Source organism: Bison bison, unplaced genomic scaffold (genome assembly GCF_000754665.1).
Source record: "Bison bison bison isolate TAMUID 2011002044 unplaced genomic scaffold, Bison_UMD1.0 scf7180017864318, whole genome shotgun sequence".
Classification (NCBI taxonomy): domain Eukaryota; kingdom Metazoa; phylum Chordata; class Mammalia; order Artiodactyla; family Bovidae; genus Bison; species Bison bison.
The window spans coordinates 2320610-2340897 of NW_011494890.1; the positions used below are offsets into that span (position 1 = coordinate 2320610).

The 20288-nt window shown below is 36.1% G+C and overlaps 2 protein-coding genes across 3 annotated transcripts in view; one reads left to right on the top strand and one right to left on the bottom strand.

The window, feature by feature from the left end:
• Positions 1-9650, top strand: part of CHODL (chondrolectin) — a 23591-nt gene extending 13941 nt beyond the window's left edge. Inside the window, exons 4-6 of the mRNA XM_010852960.1 lie at positions 2873-2959; positions 5009-5111; positions 8248-9650. Coding sequence (XP_010851262.1) covers positions 2873-2959; positions 5009-5111; positions 8248-8332 — 275 coding nt within the window. The 3' untranslated portion in view covers positions 8333-9650. The remainder of the gene's footprint in view (positions 1-2872; positions 2960-5008; positions 5112-8247) is intronic.
• Positions 9651-9745: 95 nt separating this feature from the next.
• TMPRSS15 (transmembrane protease, serine 15) overlaps positions 9746-20288 on the bottom strand; it is a 145908-nt gene continuing 135365 nt past the window's right edge. Inside the window, exons 25-26 of one of the 2 annotated variants that reach the window (XM_010852961.1) lie at positions 16587-16726; positions 9746-12057 (exon numbers count right to left, since the gene is read on the bottom strand). In XM_010852961.1, coding sequence (XP_010851263.1) covers positions 11902-12057; positions 16587-16726 — 296 coding nt within the window. In that variant the 3' untranslated portion in view covers positions 9746-11901. The remainder of the gene's footprint in view (positions 12058-16586; positions 16727-20288) is intronic. The other variant, XM_010852962.1, reaches the window with a different exon arrangement.

A 20288-nucleotide genomic window follows, 5' to 3' on the forward strand; every position in this document is an offset into this window, starting at 1 on the left:
AAAGACTCTGATGCTGGGAGGGATTGGGGGCAGGAGGAGAAGGGGACGACAGAGGATGAGATGGCTGGATGGCATCACTGACTCAATGGATGTGAGTCTAAGTGAACTCCAGGAGTTGGTGATGGACAGGGAGGCCTGGCGTGCTGCGATTCATGGGGTCGCAAAGAGTCGGACACGACTGAGCGACTGAACTGAACTGAGTTAGCTTTCATGCATTGGAGAAGGAAATGGCAACCCACTCCAGTGTTCTTGCCTGGAGGATCCCAGGGATGGGGTAGCCTGGTGGGCTGCCGTCTATGGGGTCGCACAGAGTCAGACAGGTCTGAAGCAACTTAGCAGCAACAGCAGCAGTTAGCTTTTTAGTGGTGTGGGGATTGGAGGAGCAAGCAGTAAAACTAATATACAAATTGTAACAATATTTTGAACTTTATTCTCCAACTATGCCAGAAGTACTATGTGACTTGAACTTGGTCTCCTCTTTCTGCTCCTGCATATTATCTAATAGCATGACTTGTTGTTTGGTTGCTAAGTCATGTCCGACTCTTTGTGACCCCATGGACTGCAATATGCCAGGCTTCCTTGTCCTTCACTATCTCTTACAGTTTGCTCAAACTCATGTCCATTGAGTTGAAGATGCCGTCCAACCATCGCATCATCTGTCGCCCCCTTTTCCTTTTGCTTACAATCTTTTCTAGCATCAGGGTCTTTTCCAGTGAGTCAGTTCTTCGTATCAGTTGATTGAAGTATTGGAGCTTCATCTTCAGCATCAGTCCTTCCAATGAATATTCAGGACTGATTTCCTTTAGAATTGACAGGTTTGATCTCCTTGCAGTCCAAGGGACTCTCAAGAGTCTTCTCCAACACTGCAGTTCAAAAGCATCAATTCTTCGGTGCTCAGCTTTCTTTATAGTCCAACTCTCACATTCATACATGACTACAGGAAAAATCATAGCTTTGACTAGATGGACCTTTGTTGGCAAAGTAATGTCTTTGCTTTTTAATATGCTGTCTAGGTTGGTCATAGCTTTTCTTCCAAGGAGCAAGCATCTTTTAATTTTGTGGCCGCGGTCACCATCTGCAGTGATTTTGGAGACCCCCAAAATAAAGTCTGTCACTGTTTCCACTGTTTCCCCATCTATTTGCCATGAAGTGATGGTACTGGATACCATGATCTTAGTTTTCTGAATAGTGAATCCAATTTTTATATTTATTAAAATTACATTAAGCACTGTTATTCTTAGACAATAAAAACGGCATGTATTAGATTGTATTTCTAAAATTTTTTCAATCAGCAATTACATTAAAACTTTTGAACGATTTAAAAAATAACCAGTTCTATATTGATAAATTTTATAATATCTGTATTATTTGCTCAGCAAATACCAGTTGAGCACCAGAAGCAAGGAGTACCTAAATTCTGTAGAAGAATGAGTGTAGGGTAGGACTGAAGACTAGAGGAGGCAAAGTGTCAGGGTAAGATATGTTTAAAAGATAATAAATATTATTATAGGATGGTGTACGATTAAATTTCTAATGAATAGAGACCATGTAGCCAAATTAGAATAGTAAACAGTACATTGAAGTGATTTAATATTCTGAAATTAATGTAAGATGCTGCCTGTGTTTTTTCTTTTTCATTAACTGAGAAAAATAAGCAGAGTTATATTTTTGGAACAAATGAAAACAAATGTACAAGTTATTTCTTAGTAATTCTATTTAATTTCTCTATTAATTCAGCCACTGCTTGTGCTTAGTCGCTCAGGCATGTCTGCTTCTTTGCAACCCCAGGGACTGTAGCCTGCCAGGCTCCTCTGTTCATGGGGATTCTCCAGGCAAGAATACTGGAGTGGGTTCCCATCCCCTCCTCCAGCTTAATCCAGGGACTGAACTCAGTTCTCCGGTATTGCAGGTGGATTCTTAACAATAGTGCCCTAGAGAAAGAAATTAGACAAGAGAGTAGTACCAGATCGTTATTAAAAAAAAAAAAAACCAACAACAGCATTTTTCAGGTGTGTGGCAATTGAAAAAGTCTTGCCTGAGAAAAAGCAGGGAGAGAAACAATGTGCAAGCCTTAATTTATGATAATTTTTTAAAGATGCAGATATTGTTGAGAAGGAAATCTAAGGATGGCATTGTTTGTAGGGGACAGAAATGTGCTTTAGAACATTTTTATTTGAATCATCAATTCCGGATACTGTCCATATGCAGTTATCTGCTGTTTTTTGTTGTGAGGAGAAATCTAAATTATACACCATCGTAGTATAAAGACTTCACTGGTGGCTCAGTGGTAAAGAATCTGCCTGGAGCCCCAGGGTCGGGAAGATCCCCTGGAGAAGTAAATGGCAACCGACTCCAGTATTCTTGCTGGGGAAATCCCACAGACAGAGGAGCCTAGCAGGCTTATAGTCCGTCCATAACGTTGCAAAAGAGTCAGACATGACTTAACGAGTGAACAACAGTAGGTAGAAATCATCTTTGTTGGTCTTTATTCACAGCTAGTGCCTCACTTTCTTATGCTTTCTGATTCTTGCCTATCTTTGCCTACTTTTGTACCTCCTTGGTCATTATTACCTGTAATAGGTTATCATCAGCACAGATGCTCTGGATTGTTAAATGCAGTCTGGGGTTACAGGAATTCACCCAGTGGATCCAAGTTGCAAAGAGTTAACCAGGCAGATCTTTTATTCAGAGACAATTAAATGCTGCCTTTATTGTTAAATCATTTCATATAAATTTAAATTCAAAATAGAATTAGCTGGAAGTTGTTCAGAAATCAATGTTTATTTTGTTTTGTAATAAGCTTTTATTTTCATCTACATTTGCATTTGTCTTATTTATCATTATACATGATAACTGTACTTATTATTTACAGAGATTAATCCAACAGCTCCTGTAGAAAAGACGTATTTTACCAACCAACCTGGAGACACTCATCAAAATGTAGTTGTTACTGAGGCAGGTAATTAGTTCACATGTCTTTAACTCACTTATAAGGAGAAGAAAAGGTACTTAATTTTTTCTTTTTTTTTTGATTGGAGGATAATTTTGACAATGTTGTGTTGGTTTCTGCTGTACAACAATGTGAATCTGCTATGAGTGTGTATATATATCCCCTCCCTCTTGAGCCCCCTCTTGCGAGCATCGCAGAGCACTGAGCTGAGCTCCCCATGCTACACAACACTTTCTCACTAGCTATGTATTTTACACATGGTAGTGGGTATATGTCAGCGCTACTCTCTCAGTTCACTTTTGCTTCATGTTGGCCCCAATTTTCTTGTTGCTTAGTGAAAAAGTGCACTAAATATAGGCGTATGGAGATTTATTTTAGAATTGCATTGGAACAAATGATGCTAAGCTAGTTTTTGTGGGTGTTTCTTTTTTGGCCGCACAGTGTGGATCGTGAGATCTTAGTTCCCCAACCAGGGATCGAACCCATGCCCCCTTCAGTGGAAGCACAGAGTCCTAACCATTGGACCTCCAGGGAAGTCTCCTAAGCCCGTTTTTGAATACAAATTTTGTTTTCTGTATCTAGTACTAAACTAAGTATCCCATGTTAAAATGTGGATTCATAAGGATCTTCCCCAATTTGTAGGTGTTATGATGTAAATTGGCACGTTCAGTAGCCTATAAACAGTAGGGAACTGGTAAATGTTTAGGGATTGACTAGAGTAAGCTGGGATTTAAAAAGTCCAATTTGTAGGCTTTGAGTTTTCTGTGGTATGGAAAACTGCCACCCTGGCCAATTTCAAGTTACCAAGTGACATGACTAAAGAGCAGATTGGGTAGTAGACACATACAATGAGCTTTCAACTCAGTGCCTATGGCACACCAGTGTCTGCAAAAGACACAGAACACAATCCCAATGCAAACCTCTTTTTAGTAAAAAAAACCTGCTCTTAGTATCAGTTAGGGCCTGTTTTAGCATGGTGCTGCTGGTAAAGAATCCACCTGTCAGTGCAGGAGACACAGGAGATGTGGGTTCGATCCCTGGGTTGGGAAGATCCCTGGCAGAGGAAATGGCAACCCACTCCAGTATTCTTGCCTGGAAAATTCCATGGAGAGAGGAGCCTGGTGGACTAAAGTTCATGGGGTTGCAAAGAGTCAGACATGACTGAGTGACGGAGCACACACGCATTTAGACTAAGATAATGGCTTTCAATTTGCTATCTCAATACATAGCTTTCTAATTTGCTTTTCTTGTATGGATGTGATATTAAACCTTAGTGCTTTTCACTTTGAGTCGTCTGATTTTAAAACCATTCAGACCATGTAAATCTAATCAAACAGATCAGTAAATAATTATATTAGGAATATTTTCCCTCTTATGACATTGAGAAATTGTTTAATAAAGTCATTGCAAGCTATATGGGGGTTCTGTGTGGCAGTTTTTTATTTTTCCAAGAATACCTAACATTATCTACTGTGATGGAACAGGATTAAAAAATGATTCATCTTAGAATTTAATTAAGATCAAATATTTATGCCTCTGGAGTCTTATGTCTCTAGGTTATGACTCTATCATCAGTTAATATTTACGTATTTTGGCTTAATCCCAGAGAGTTATGCATGTCATCATGGCACTGAGCTTATTAGGATAATTACATATCTAATAAATCAACAATTACTTTAATCATGATTATTCTTTAATAATCAGTGCTTGTTTTCGAAGTAATAACTGAGAAGGATTAATGGAGTGAGATAGCTAAGATTATTAATACGTTATGAAAGCCAGTCCCTATCTGAATTGCAAATTTAATAATAGTTTGGAAATATGGTCATTTAACCAGAGCATGGCAACCATGCAGCATGATTTTGTTTTTAACTTTTAACCAAACATAAATATATTACTTCATTAGATTATTCAGTATTTTGGGAAGACCTTACTTGGTATCTGCTTATTGATAATAATTCTATTTTGCCTTAATTTTTTAGAAAGCTTTTATAGAACCATAATGTCAGAATCCTGCCTCAACTATCTGTTTACATTAAGACTGTTTTACTTTTGTAGGAATAATTCCCAATCTAATCTATGTTGTTATACCAACAATTCCTTTGCTCTTACTGATCCTGGTTGCTTTTGGAACCTGCTGTTTTCAGATGCTACATAAAAGGTAAATAATTCATACATGGAGAGACAACTTGAAAAACTTTAAACATGTTTTCATAACTCTGTAAAAAATTATGTTTTTAAGTTGCCTTAAGAAAAGTGTGATTCTAATTCTTTCAGTACAAATACAGTATATATAATCTAATAACATAAACCTTGATTATAGGATTATGAATTATCTCATTTCATCCTCACAGACCATATGAAGTAGGTATCCTTCTGTTTTCTCTTTTTCAGTTGGGAATATGGTTGCTTAAATGGGTCATACAATTTGCCTTGGGTCTCATGGCTAATATGTGTGATGGATCTGAAATGTGAATGTTTTTAATTCCACAACATATGCGACTATACTGTACTGTCTCTTTATATTAAGTACAGGCAGTAATGCTAAACCTTTTAATCTTGACCTCAAGTTGTATGCCAGACTTGATTTTTGTGCGTGAACTTTGTAGTACCTTTTGCAAAAACAGCCTTCTGTTTTATTTCCAAAGGATATTTTAAGTATAGAAACAATGGTAAAATGAGTCACTTTTTAGTAGGTATCTTGAAATAAAGTGATATATCTTAACATCCAGACTCTTGAGAGTATTCTTTTATATCTGTTTACTCATACCCTTGAATTACAGGTGAAATTTTTTCATAGGTGTCAGTTTGACAGTTAAACTAAAACATTAATGTGTGAAATATAAGTATATATCAAAGAAAAGAAGATGTGGATTTAAATTAGTGCATGCTTGTTAGAATAAACTAGACATTTTTGTCAGTGTTTTAAATAAAAAATGATAGAATGTTTCCAACAGGGAAGGACATGCAGATAAGTAATTTTTTCTTTTATCTTCATTTTCTTTTTCATGAACCCTAAAGAATTTACTGAGTTAAAAAGCTCCAGAAAAAAAAAATTAAATAGATATAAACTCTAAATGGTACAAAAGAATTTTTAAAAAAAAATCCAAGCTGTGATATATTGACTGTTTAAAGAAGCCATTTTTGAATAATGATAAATAAAGCCTGGTAAATTAATACTATATTTTGTGTACTCAGTTTATATATATATATATATACACACACACACACACATATATATGTTTTCAATATTTTATACAGAATAAAGACAATAGTAAATATCTGATTTTTACCCTTAATTCTAAGACTATAGATGAAAAGATAATTTATCAGTATGAAAAACAATGAAGCAGAGGGAGAATTTGATATAAATCCCCCCCATAACCCAGCCAAACTGTAATGAAGGGCTGTAAATAGCTAATCGCTGTGAACAAAGAGTTGAGAAAAATTATATAGATCTTCTCATTTCTAAAAGTAAAATTACCAAAGTATCAGTAACTGAGTTTTCTCTGAAGTTTGCTTTCCTTCTTCCAAAATAGTATATTATTGTGGAGACTCTGCTCATTCTCAAGTCTTCCAGGTTTTTATACTTTGAAGACCTTGGAATTTTCACATGTTGGAAATTCTCAAGGGTGAGGAAATATTTCTCAAATTTCAAACATATTTCTCAGAGTAAGAAAATATACTCACTCAAACATAAGCCATCTCCAGACACCAGAATTAGCTATTAGTGCTTAATTCATCCTCTCTTAGATCCTCCCATTTTCCTTTCTTCCAGGAAAGCAAGGAAAAACTTCATCAAAGACTCCAATCCATTGTCATCTGAGTGCATTGCAGAAAGTTTAAGTTCCGGTTGGGTACACATGATGGCTTCTGTGATTCCATGTCATGTTCAAAATAAGAAGTCTTGTTTCCTTAACCCATGATAACTCTTAAATCAAATAAATACTAATGCTACCCCAAAGCCACATTAATAACTTAACCACCCTTTTGTTTCAACCATTTAGGAGAATTTCATGTTTTTCATCAACTTTGCTTGGCTTATTTTCCATTCATGTAGGATAACTTCCTGGGTAGAGATGTGTTGATCTTACTTATTTGGATGCACATTTCGAAAATGTATCATTTAGATACAATCATGTATTAGCAATAAATTTACAGTTAAATTGAAGTCAATTAAGTAATAGTATGAAATTCTATGGCTCAGGCTTATTTAGAAAGACTATTTCTTTCTTTGAAGGGATTCAGCAACACAGTGTCTTGTAGACAGAGATTGAATGGGATGGGGTAGGAGGAATGCCTGGAGCGTGGGGTGGAGGCAGATGCTATTGAAGGAAGCATCTGTAGGAGCAAGGAAGTACAGAAGAAAATGAACAGGAACCACCAGGGGTTAGTGATCTAGGCGAGGGCTCATTCCCAGGAAACTGGATCAAAAAAGAGCCTCAATCTTGATAAGTATCTTGAAGAGGCTGACTCAGGAAGGGAGAAACTCAGGAACAGTCACTTTTGCAGGAGTCTTAGAAGTGGCCATCTTATGGAAAAACTTAGAAGACATCCCCTGGAGAAGGGAATGGCTACCCACTCCAGTGTTCTTGCCTGGAGAACTCCATGGACAGAGGAGCCTGGTGGGCTGCATTCCATGGGGTTGCCAAGAGTCGGACCGGATTGAATGACTAACACTTTCACTTTTCACTTTAGAAGACATCACAGCTTGAGGGACAGGGTGGAGTGTGGTCAGCCTGAGAGCTAGAGGAACTCTCTCAGGCCTGAATCTGCCTTGAACTGCCTTTGTTTCAGAAACTATAGCAAAATTAAGCTTTGGGGAATTAAATGACTTAACTATAGGACAGAAAAACATGATGGGTGGAGGGGATAGGACAGTTTTTATATGTAGGACAAAAGCACTATTTTGATGATTTGACATTAAAGTACATCATATGTTAATGGCAGATTATTCAAAAAGCAAAATTATAAAAATAACTGATCAAATAAAATGAAGATTTATTGGTGATTACAATGAACATTTTGAAACTGGGTTAAACATATTTGTGTATATGTCTGAATTCTAAAATATGAAGGGTCAGAGAAAGATTTTTTTTTAATTATCTTATATGAACTGCTTACCCTCTTCACCTACTGGAATAATCCAGAATTTTTTGTAGGAATGAAAAAAATCTGCTGATGAGAGAAGAAAAATACTTTTATAATAAGTCTGACAAAGCTCCATTTGGACCAAGACATGCCTAGTTTGATGAGAAGTCTCAGACATTGAATTTACTTCTTCTTCTGTTTTTCAGTAAAGGAAGAACAAAAACTAGCCCAAACCAATCCACACTGTGGATTTCAAAAAGCACCAGGAAAGAAAGTGGCATGGAAGTATAATAATCCACTGACTTGGCTCCAGAAAAGAAAATAGAGTTTTATAATTCTGGAACTGTATAAGGAATGGCATCAGAACATTAGCTTGGAATGGCTTGAAATCTCAAAGGATGTGCAAGATGAACTGTAAGCTCCCCCTTGAGGCAAATACTAAAATAATTTTTATATGTTCATTATCTCATTTATAAAATAATGCTGTGCTAATAATGGAGTGAGACATGCTTATTTTGCTAAAAGATGCACCCAAACTTCAAGTCGATGAGATGGATAAAATGCAGATAAAATTGCTGTGAACACATCAGAACAATGTGTGCATTGGAAGCAGTTGTCTTTGTCTCTTTCACCTTTCATAAGTTGTAATCTAGTTAATGTAATGTAAATTGCATCGAAATTTACAGTGTGCAAAATATTTTTCCTTTACATGAGTGTTTGATAGAATGGACTGTTCTAGTATTTATTTTTATGATGTCTCATTTTTCAATACATGCTGTTTTGATTAAAGAAATGTATCGCTGTTGTCAACTGAATTCACACACACATAAATCTATTACCGTAGAAAAAGTTTCATTTTCTAGAAATGGCTCATCTTCTTTTAGTTTCTCTGCTTTGGGTCAGAGGAAGTTTAGGAAATGTCTTCAGAAATAAGAAGTTATTTCATTAACCGTGGTATCTACTCAAATATTTTACTTAGAGGCAAGAATTGTCTAATTTCAATTGTGCAAGACATGTGCCTTACAATTATTTTGAATTTAAAGTTCAACAGATTTTGTAATAACTTTGTTAAATAGCTGTATAAACAGTAATATACTCAATCTAGAACAAAAAAGGTGGATACACAATCAAGATAATGTCTTCACATGTTGCCTGTATAACCACAAGTAGCTCTCTGAGGGTTCTGAAATCAGTCCCTCTCTTGCCAGCAAAGCAAAGATGGTTCTGGTGTTGACCTTGGAGGCAAACTCCTGCAGAGTTTGATTAAGGTCTTTCCTGGCTCTGTTTAGCCTCTATCAGCATATAAGGGGGTTTAAGAGTTGGGACTAGTTGAGCGGTCACCATGAATGTGCAGTTAAGCACAGCACGTTGACATTTCCGTGAGGAAAGAAACTGAAATAGTGTAAAAACGCGTTTGTAGGCATCAGTGATCATGGGTTCCCTGTCCAGGGTTTGGCTGGGAGAATAAATTGGGGTGGCTCTGTATTCTCTTCTAGTTTCTTCAATGCTTGTGGCTCCTTCCTCTCAAGAGAGAGATGTAACTATCTGGTCTTCAAACGTCTCTGTGCTCCTTTTAACCAAATAAAAAGTTCTTGTTTCTGAAGAATGATCATTGGTGCTGTCTAAATCTCTTACATGAACGAAGTACAGATGTGTTTGCAATAATGCATGGAAACAAATGACTGTTTAAGTGTGGTAAGAATGGAAGTTACAGTTGCCGGGTGTTCTAAACCTCATCTTTTCAATTAGATAATGAAAGTGCTTTCATTGTGGGAATTCACAATTCCAGTTGTTTGGTAAAATTAAGAGACAAAATAGAAATTAGTGGGAAGTGGTCTGTTTTCAGCTGCTTAGAGACTGAGGAAATGGGCAGCTGCCTTCTAAGCTTACAGCTGCCCACATTTAACACTCCTCTTTCCTTTCTTGGAGACCCATCTTTCTGGGCAGAATAGGAGACCAGCTGCTGAGACCCACCTCTTTCCTCCAGGCTCCCACCATACATTATTTCCTTCAGTCGGGACTGGATGGAGGGAGACTGGGCTTTCCCCAACGTCTGTGCCACCCACAGCTACAACAGCTGCAGGGGGGGAGAGGAAAAGTAATGGGGAAGGGACTTGGTTTTGCTTTTTATCTTGTTTCAGACCTGGATTACTCTTCTGGTATCAATTACTAAACCCATAAGTTCCTAGGGATGGGATAAGGAACTTCTCTCTTAATAGAAGATGGTAAAGAGTGACTGTCCTAAGGGTTTCTAAAGCTGACCTTTGAAAAATAAAAAGGAGTCTGTGATATATCTGTTGTAATTTTCAGAACATGCTTCTAATAAATGTTTTGAAATGCAGATGAAACATTTGTGGAACAATATTTGGGGAATCAAATCAAATAACACACTCTACCCTTGATGCTCCATCCTTCCTAATCACTTCATCCTTTCTATTAGGAACAGGTCATTGCAAAGGTCTTAGAAAGAACAGTGTGTTCAAGGACTCCCAATTTTTGTTCTAGTAATAAATTCCATGAATTTGTAGTCCTCAATCATCTGGCCACACCTTCTTGTTATGACCTTGTTTTCCCTTTCTCTGACCATTGCCCAGAGAGAACACCTTTTACTAGGACAGTTCATGATTGTCTACTGTCCCTTCTCTCTGAACTTTCAGGGTCACTCCCACCTACATGGGAGTGACCTATGTATGCCGATGCCTTTTTAGTCCATCAGTAACAACTATTCACTCAGGTCTAGCCCAAGTCTCCTTTCTTCCATAAAACAAGTATGAACTTATGGATCTCTTCTTTCAACTGCTTGAAACTTTTCTATTCCTTTGGACTATACAGACCCATGTAAGAATGTGTGTGTGTGTGTGTGTGTGTTTGTATTAATTTATATAAATTTTTTCTTTCTAAATAAATCAGTAGATTTTGTGGGGTGAGCTATATTGAAGTTTGTACTTTGGAAGTGATCCAAGAGATTAAAGCTGTGGAACAAATGCATTTATTCTACATTTTTGGCCTTGTAATGGGCAATTCAGCTGTGTCTAAATAAGCTTTGGACATGTTAGAAATACCCACTATAAACACATCTGTCAGAGAAAACCCACATTTGTAATACTTGTATCTCTTTGATATGATTGATAATTTTTGTAAACCCAAAAAAATGCCAGCTTGGAATAAATGGACTGTGATATAATAATCCAAGTAAAAATGATGTGATGAGAGAAAGACAATGTTAATTATTTTAGCTTTTATTTTGATGCAAGGGCAATATATAGACTTGTGCTAGTTTTCTGTTTAACTAGCTTATTTGAGAGGATTGCACAATCAGTTTAGTCCAGGCTTGTGACATGAGCTTACAATAAATATATTTTATTATGGGGAAAATATTAAGGATGTGCTCAAGATGGATTGAAAATGCATTTGGATAGAAAAACAGCAAAATGATTGAGATGCTGATAATAGTGACCTATCCTGGAATTAGATAACTTATAACAATCTATTTCAAACAATACCCTACTTTGTGTAAAAGTTTATTTCACGTCTCTTCCTAACTTTGCTTAAACATTATATTACATGATTTGAAATATAATTTCTTTAAATAAGAATACAATAAAAATAATGATTAAGAACAAAGGAAATAATGATGTCTGTGAAAGAATAACTGTTGACAATAAAATCAGAATTTATTATTTTATAGTTACTTTATATTGTAAAGATTAGTTTTTGCTTTTTTTTTTCTGTAGCATTTCAGTGCCTTAGGTAAGAATCAAGACTTTTATAAATTATTATTTTTTTAACTCTCAATTTCCATGCTTCTTAAAGTGAAATGGGAAAACTGCCTGATTTTCATCTTTGTTTCTGGAAACACTCTAATGTAGAAAACTTTGTATCCACTCTGTGAACCTTGGGACCCGGGCATACACCCCTGGGCGATTAGGCAGTGCACATTGATATCCAAATGACGTCACACCAGCCAGGAGCCATCTGTTGTTTTCTTGGCACATGAGTGGTCCACCTGAATCCCCCTAAACAGTAAATTGCCAAAGAAAATCATCGATGTGTGGTCAATTGATATAAATACATATATAATTGTTTAGCAAATAAATCCAAAACTGAAGATCAAAAATATGATTTCATTGCAAGTCAACTATGAATAGTCTCATCGTCACACTAGATCAAGAATGAGAACCTTTAGCTGGTCAGTAAGGACACAGAAACTGTGACAACTAAAACAAAATTTGTGTGTAATTTTTTGTGATTCACTTTTATAGCAAGCATTCCCTTTAATTATGGCATTTTAATGGGTACCAAGAAACTTTCCTGGGAAATCCCATGGACAGAGGAGCCTGGTGGGCTACATTCCATGGGGTCTCAAACAATTGGGCATGACTTAGGGACTAAACAACAAAGACACTTTCTAAGGCACAACTCTGAGAGCATCCCAATCAAAATATATGTTAAAAGCTAATCTTTTTATTAAAGGAGATATTGATTTATCCTAAGTATTATGAGGGACTTTGTGGAAAGACAGTCATTCCACATTATGTGCTTCAGGATGACTAAGAACTCACACATAAAATTGATTTTAGTTCTCTTGAGTAGCATTAGGTTTTGGTATTAGACAAGCATAATCAGATTTGAAAAAGTAATATTTCAATGGAAATAGGTACATTTATAATATAATTTCTAGTGACAGGTACACATGTTTTCATCTGAGATTTTAATTGATGAAATGTCTGTAATTTTAATAAATATTAATTATAGCAATTCCTAGTTATTTACATAGTTTATTTACACATGACTGTTCCTGTGTAATGGAAAGGAATGTAATGCAAATGTATAATACCATTATTTAATGACAGAGAATTGACAAATATTTTCCCACATTAATGTGAAACATATTTTAATTAGCCTTTCCTTTTTCATATTTATGAAGGAACATAAACCCCTGTATGCTGTGGTTGAAATCACTGGTACAATAGAATATTTCACACAAGCTTATTTAAAAAATTATCCTGAGAGATTTTTTGCCTGATTCTTGATTACGTTTGAAGCCTACATATAAGGGGAAAAAATGTATTTAGAAAATCACCCTTTCTCTCCTGGGTGCAGAAGAGCATAAGTCATATTGGCAACCACTGGTTACTTTCTTTTCTAAATGTAACAAATGCACTCAAGTTGTTTGAAGGCAGAGCTTATGATTTGATTAATACTTCTACATCCTCAACCCTTAGTCCATAATATAGGTTCAGAAATATTTATGGAACAGTGTCAATTCAAGATAAGAATAAATACTGACTCTAAGTTATATGTGACTTATAAATTAGTAAAAATAAACTCCAACTCTTTGGGTACTTTCAAAAGGACTCATTTGGTTTTCTTCATATTTTCAAAATACTTTTCTAATAGATGGTAGAATCCAGATGTTGATTACATGAACAAGGATTTTAAATTACCCAGCACAGACTGGCTCATTTGCAATTATTTGAAGAATCCACCAGCAGGCTTGAGGCCAAACAGCTGGGTGGTCCGTCTGGTTGAGAGACCTATGTCTGGGGCTATTTCTTCCCATCATCAAACTGCACCATGTCAGTTCCACTGTGTAACTTCTCTTTGCCTTTATTTTCTGATTTATTCAATGAAGGTATAATCTTCTTCCACTATCTCTGATGTGTGTAACTACTTCAAAAATATGAATAAAGGTTCAGAACATAAGGGCTCAGCTGGTAGAGATCCACCTGTATTGTGGGAGACCTGGGTTTGATCCCCAAGTTGAGAAGATCCCTGGAGAAAGGGAAGGCTACTCCAGTATTCTGGCCTGGGGGCTTGCAAAGAGTTGGACACGACTGAGTGACTTTCAATTTCACTTTCAGAACATAAAGTATTAACCTAAAGTGTGTTTCCACTGAGATGCTATATTTGTGAAGAAAACAAAAATCACTAACTTCTATGACTGAGAATCTGAGTATGAGGATTAGAGACCATTTTTGTTTGGGGTAGTGGTTCTTAAACCTTGGGTTGCATCAGAATCACTCCGGGGGCGGGGGGCTTGCTCACACATACATTGCTGGACTTTCGCCTCTAGAGTTTCTGACTTAGTGGCTCTCGGGCAGAGCTAAGAATCTGCACCTATAACAAGTATTTGGGTGATGCTAATCTGGATTGGAGGCCACACGTTGAAAACCAGTTTATAGAATAAGGATCAAAATAGTTGGCAGAACAGGTTTGCTCTTTGTATGTCATTCACTTAGTTTTACAGGGACTTTTGACAGCTAATCACGGTGCCGTAAAATGCAAACAATTGTTTAGCAAGCACAAGCCTTTGGGAAACCGGAACATATTCAAGAACGTGTGAATGACTAATAAGACAAATTCTTCACCACTAGAGGGGAAGAATATAATGTTTTGAAGAACTTAAATGATGTACCAATAATAACATAGGCATAATTTAAAATAATGTATCTTTGTTTAATCAATCTTCCTGTTTAACACAATATTAAAGTTGAACAAAGAAAATCATGTAATTCTCTTAGTATAGATTGAGTGGCTTTAACTAGAATGTGATCCCAGTTTTAACAAAATCTATTCACTTGAATAAATAGTATCTTAAAAAAAGAAAATCATGTAATCTCCAGACTATCAATTCCTCAATCATGACAATATTATGTTACAAAGAATTGTCTTGTGTGGGAGCTTTCTTACTTGCTAATGAATAACACACTTGACTCTCTAGAAACCAGAGCCAAACAGATTTCAGAGATCTGGCATGAGTTACTGGCTTAATGTAGCCCGAGCATCGATAGCGTCAGCGGTCATACTTTCTACCTCATGTGTGAGGGGGTCCGCTACACAACCCCCATTAACTCTAATTGAAGGTGTACTGCTGATTTCTCTTCTAAACAATAATTATATAAATCTCCCTCTAAGTGGCAATGTATCTTACCTTTAGCACACTTATCATTTTAAAGGGTAGTAGACATCAGAGATAATTTTTAAACAAGAATGCAATCCTATTCATCTTGAATGTGCAAGTGTTCATCAAAGCAGAGTAAATGTAAAACTAAGCTGAACATTTAAGATGACATGAGACATGGACTCAACTAGAGGACACATATGGATCTACCAGCTTAAGTGTCTAAGAAAGTCTTGTATCAAGTCAGATTATTATGACATATGTATTAATACGTGTTCATGTATATAACAAGTTATTTACACCTTAACAAAGTGAAGCCATTTCTGCACTGGATAAATTGCTACATTTTCATTTGTGAATTATTCATTGGCTCAATCTTGCTATCACGTTTAATCTAAGCCAGTAGATGTTAATACATTAATATCTTATTAATTTTCAAATATAGCAAACATGGGCTTCCCTGGTGGCTCAGATGGTAAAGAATTTTGCAATGCAGGAGAACTGGTTGGATCCCTGGGTTGGGAAGATCCCCTGGAGAAGGGAATGTCTACCCACTCCAGTATTCTTGCCTGGAGAATTCCATGGACAGAGGAGCCTGGCAGGCTTCAGTCCATGGAGTCACAGAGTCAGACATGACAAACCCTCACAATCCTGTTATCAGATTTAATCTAATCCAGTAGATGTTAATGCATTAATATTTTATTAATTTTCAAATATAGAAAACATGCCACAAAATTTATTTACACTCTTACAATAACAATTTTTACTCTTTTTGAGTGCCTACTTAGTGCCTTACATGTGTTACTGCTTTCAAAACTCTATTTAATCATACCTATGTGACTTGCCCACTCTCACTGGTAGGTTTTACAGCAAGGGTCAAATAAGTAGTTTGAATGTGGAATCCATGCTCTCATGGTTATTTCATGCTGTACCTGAGAATTAATTAAATTCTAAAATCTAGCAGAATTTACTTTGTATTTGTTGAGTGTATGTAGATTTCCTAGAACTGATAGATGGCTACATTATTTCTAGGTGGTAAGATGATTTTGTTTTCCATGAGGGTTATTTTGTGGGTAAGAATTTTCTCTGAAAGTCACACAAGTCAAAAGCTAATGATACTTCAAATACCTTGCATGCTCTCCAGCTTGGTTTTCATCCAGAAATTATTTTGGGTGACTGGATACCTGGACCAGACTCTGAATAAGGGTTGAGAATGGGAGAAGTATTGGCTAAATTTGGCCTACAGATCTGTTTTGTTTGTATTAGGGTTTTTTTTTTTAAAGAATTGGAAATCTGAAAGTAAATGCTTCTAACTAAGGTGTACCTCTCCAGCCCACCCACCCCTATAGGCCCACTCTATTTCACTTGGCATTTGGACACATTCTTATTTTATGCCTAGCCTCTAAAAACATCTGATTTGTAACTCTTGTTGTTAAAATTAGCTTTGTTTCTGACTTGCTCAGGTCTACCCTGGAGGACTATTCAGATAAGCCACAAATAAAAGTGAAAAGTCACAGTTTTGTAAAAGAAGAGATACTTAAGATCCTGGTGAGTTCTGTACTCCCTGGTCATAATGAATGATGAGCTCATCATGTAGCAATGCTTTCTTGAAATTGAAGGTGAGCAGTTTTACATATTTACCTGACAAGAATCTACCCCTCCTGCTTCGTAGCCTGCACACACCATATTTTCCGTAATGTTATATTCTGGCATCTGTTGTTGACATTTCTCATTTGATAGAAGGGGAACGTCAGCTTCTTGCAGTACGTCTGCAGTAGAACCTGTTGGAGATGGATAATGCAGCCAGCCAGTCAGAAGTGATCAACATGCATCAGCGAATGAGCCACCATCAGTCTTATTTATTTCAACAGTTCCCTCTCATTACTGAGTACTGTGTGCATATACAATGAAACTAAATGCTAAACCCTGTACTTTAAAGCACATAATAAAGCCCATCTGCGGATTTTGCCAAATGAGTGACAGTAAAGCACTTTCTTTAGTTCCCAAGGGTTAGCAGGGATGGTTGACTGGACTAGACAGTCTTTGGGTATTTTCAGTAATTTCAAGTGGTGACCACATGGTTCATGGGGAAAAAAGCCCACCAACACAAAAAGCTTCATTCATGAAAATTAGCAAAGGCTCAGAAATCCAGAAGTGCTTTTCATCTGCCACCTGAATAGGTGCTCCCTTATGATGGTATTCAGCTCCTTTGTGAGCAAACAGGTGCGAACTGTGCAGGAGACAAAGCTCAGAGGAACTGTGCCCTGGTCTCAGGGCAATCAGCTTGTCATCCATGTGCAGAGAGAAAGGAGGCATTGAGTAGCAGAGCATACTTCCATGCTTTTTACAAAATGACTCATCCACTGAAAGCCTGAATCTTTGTTTACTGAAACACCAATCCCAAGAGGGATGTGAAAAAAGCAGGTGTCTAGTGCCCTAGAAAAGGTACATGATAAGCACTTTCCAATAATTAGCAATTCTATTTGGTTTCTCAAGAGAGGCAGAAAGTTGAAAATCAGCTAGCGCATGTGACAGCCAGTGTTGGTGTGACCTCATTTCCAGTTACGTTTTGTTGCCACACTAAAAGATGAGAAACAAACGTGTGTGTGTGAGTGTGTGTGTGTGTGTGTGTGAGATTTAGGTGCAAAGCAATGTGTAAATAACCCAGTGGTGTGTTTGTAAATGTTCAGTAACTGGTTTTCAAAAATGAAGACAAAGCCCCAATATGTATTGTCTGTCAATGTGCCTGTTATAAGCACTCTAACCATGGTCAATTTCAAGGCATCAGTGTGACAGTGAACATGAAGTTGGGAACTGATTCCAACTGGTGCCAGTGACTTCAGAGGCTGGATGACTTTTAAAGTTTGACAATGGACTTTAAAAAGTGAATTATAGAGGTTATGATGGAGAACTTTCAGCATCTCACTGTCATTTATTCTATGAAGATGGAGTATGGCCTGGTAGACTTAGTTTTACGATAAAAATCAAAGACAATTTTGCTGCTTGTCAAGAAATAAAAAAATTGGTTCGCTATATGATAAAACTTTTTAAAAAGTTAAAAAAAATTTGAGCAGTGGTCTTACAGTTAATACTTGTCAACATGAGTTATCAAGAGGACAATTGAAAATATACATGTTCACACAGAAAAAACCCACACAAAAATGTTGGTGAAGTTATTTTAATTTTACTAGTTGCCTTGATTTAATCAACTAATACTTCTTTCTTTTCTTTGTAAGCAATATGTTCATAATCTTCTTAGAAAATTAATTAGTATATTATACTCAAAGGGGAAAAACTGTTATTTTAGAAATAGTTGGAAACCCTAAGACAAAGTTTATAAAATTCGTTAAAATTGCCATCACCCAGGAAGTATTTAAATATGATTTCTTTATTTCTAAGTGAAATTGATCTCAGATGCAGATTTTTTTTTTCTTGGCTCCATACCACTCCCAGAGTCTTTTCTTAAGTCAATTAAATGCATATCTTTAGTAACAATAAGCAAATCTGAACAAGTTTACTCAACTCTTAAAAAAATAATTTCTTATGCAATAAAGTCTTAAATTTTGTTAGTAGATAATTTGTTTTTAAAGAGTACATTGTAGTCATAAATGTCTTTTAGCTTGAAGTCTGATAGAAAAAATATCTAAGAATCATTTTTACTCTTCAGATTTCAAAGTTAATAAGTCATGACATTTTTCAAATGGAGGAAATAGAATAATAAACAGTCTTTGACTTCAATATACTTTCCGGGCAGCAGAAGCAAAGCATTTCAGCCACATAACGTAATTGCAGTGGAGAAGCTTTGTTGGAACCATCAGACAATGATTTGACTCACATATTATACTCTCTCCTATAAGAAGTAAGAATATTTTTGCTGTGCATCTTTTGCTTTTGGGACCTGCTCCTCTCCACAAGATTTTGTGCATTTTCATCTTAAATGCAATTAGGATCTTTACATAAGATGGCAATGACCTGTTGTAATTCTAGAGACCAGGTTTTTCCACCTGACAATAGTTCTTTAACTTTTTGCTTAGCTATGAACGAATGGTCAAATTATCCTACATGGAGTTAACTCCCATGAAGAATTTTGAAACCAATGAAACTTGCAGTTACATTTATGGGGTATGAAGTACTAGAATGCTTTTTATTTTTAAATGCTTGATTATTTTTAATATGGGCATGTTTTCTTTGTTTGGAAAGCATGCTATCAAAAAATGCTAGTGAGCCAATGGTTTATTAATTTATAGTCTGTCAGTAGGTGGAATCAGCATGTTGAAAAGAATTTCCTACTTGTCTTTACATTTATATGATTAATTTATACGATTTATCATGTAAACATTTATATGATAATTTATGTAATATAAATTATATTATTTCTATGATTAATACAAACACTTTCATTGCTTTGGGAAAAGTAGTAGTTAAAAACTTGGCTTCTTAAGATAGAAAGCCCAGAAATACACCCATGTATCATGGGTATCTTATTTTTGACAAAGGAGGCAAGAATATACAATGGGGCAATGACAGCATCTTCAATAAATGGTGCTAGGAAGACAGCTGCATGTTAAAGAATGAAATTAGAATGCTTCCTAAGCTATACACAAAGATAAACTCAAAATGGATTAAAGACCCAAATGTAAGACCAGAAACTATAAAACTCTTAGAGGAAAACATAGGTAGAACAGTTGATGACATAAATCAAAGCTAACCCTCTGTGACCCACCTCCTTGAGTAATGGAAATAAAAACAAAACTAAACAAGTGGGGCCTGATTAAACTTACAAGTTTTTGCATGGCAAAGGAAACTATAAGCTAGTTGAAAAGACAACCCTCAGAATGGGAGAAAATAATAGCAAATGAAACAACTGACAAAGGATTAACTTCCAAAGTATACAAGCAGCTCATACAACTCAATGCCAGAAAAACAAACAACCCAATCAAAAAGTGGGAAAAAGACCTAACAGACACTTTTCCTAAGAAGACATATATAGACGGCTAACAAACACATGAAAAGATGCTCAACATTGCTCATTATTTGAGAAATGCAAACCAAAACTACAATGAGGTATCACCTCACACTGGTCAGAATGGCCATCATCAAAAAGTCTATAAAAGAACTGCCTTATGACCCAGCAATCCCACTGCTGGGCATACACACTGAGGAAACCAGAAGTGAAAGAGACACATGTACCCCAATGTTCATCGCAGCACTATTTATAATAGCCAGGACATGGAAGCAACCTAGATGTCCATCAGCAGATGAATGGATAAGAAAGCTGTGGCACATATACACAATGGAGTATTACTCAGCCATTAAAAAGAATACATTTGAATCAGTTCTAAT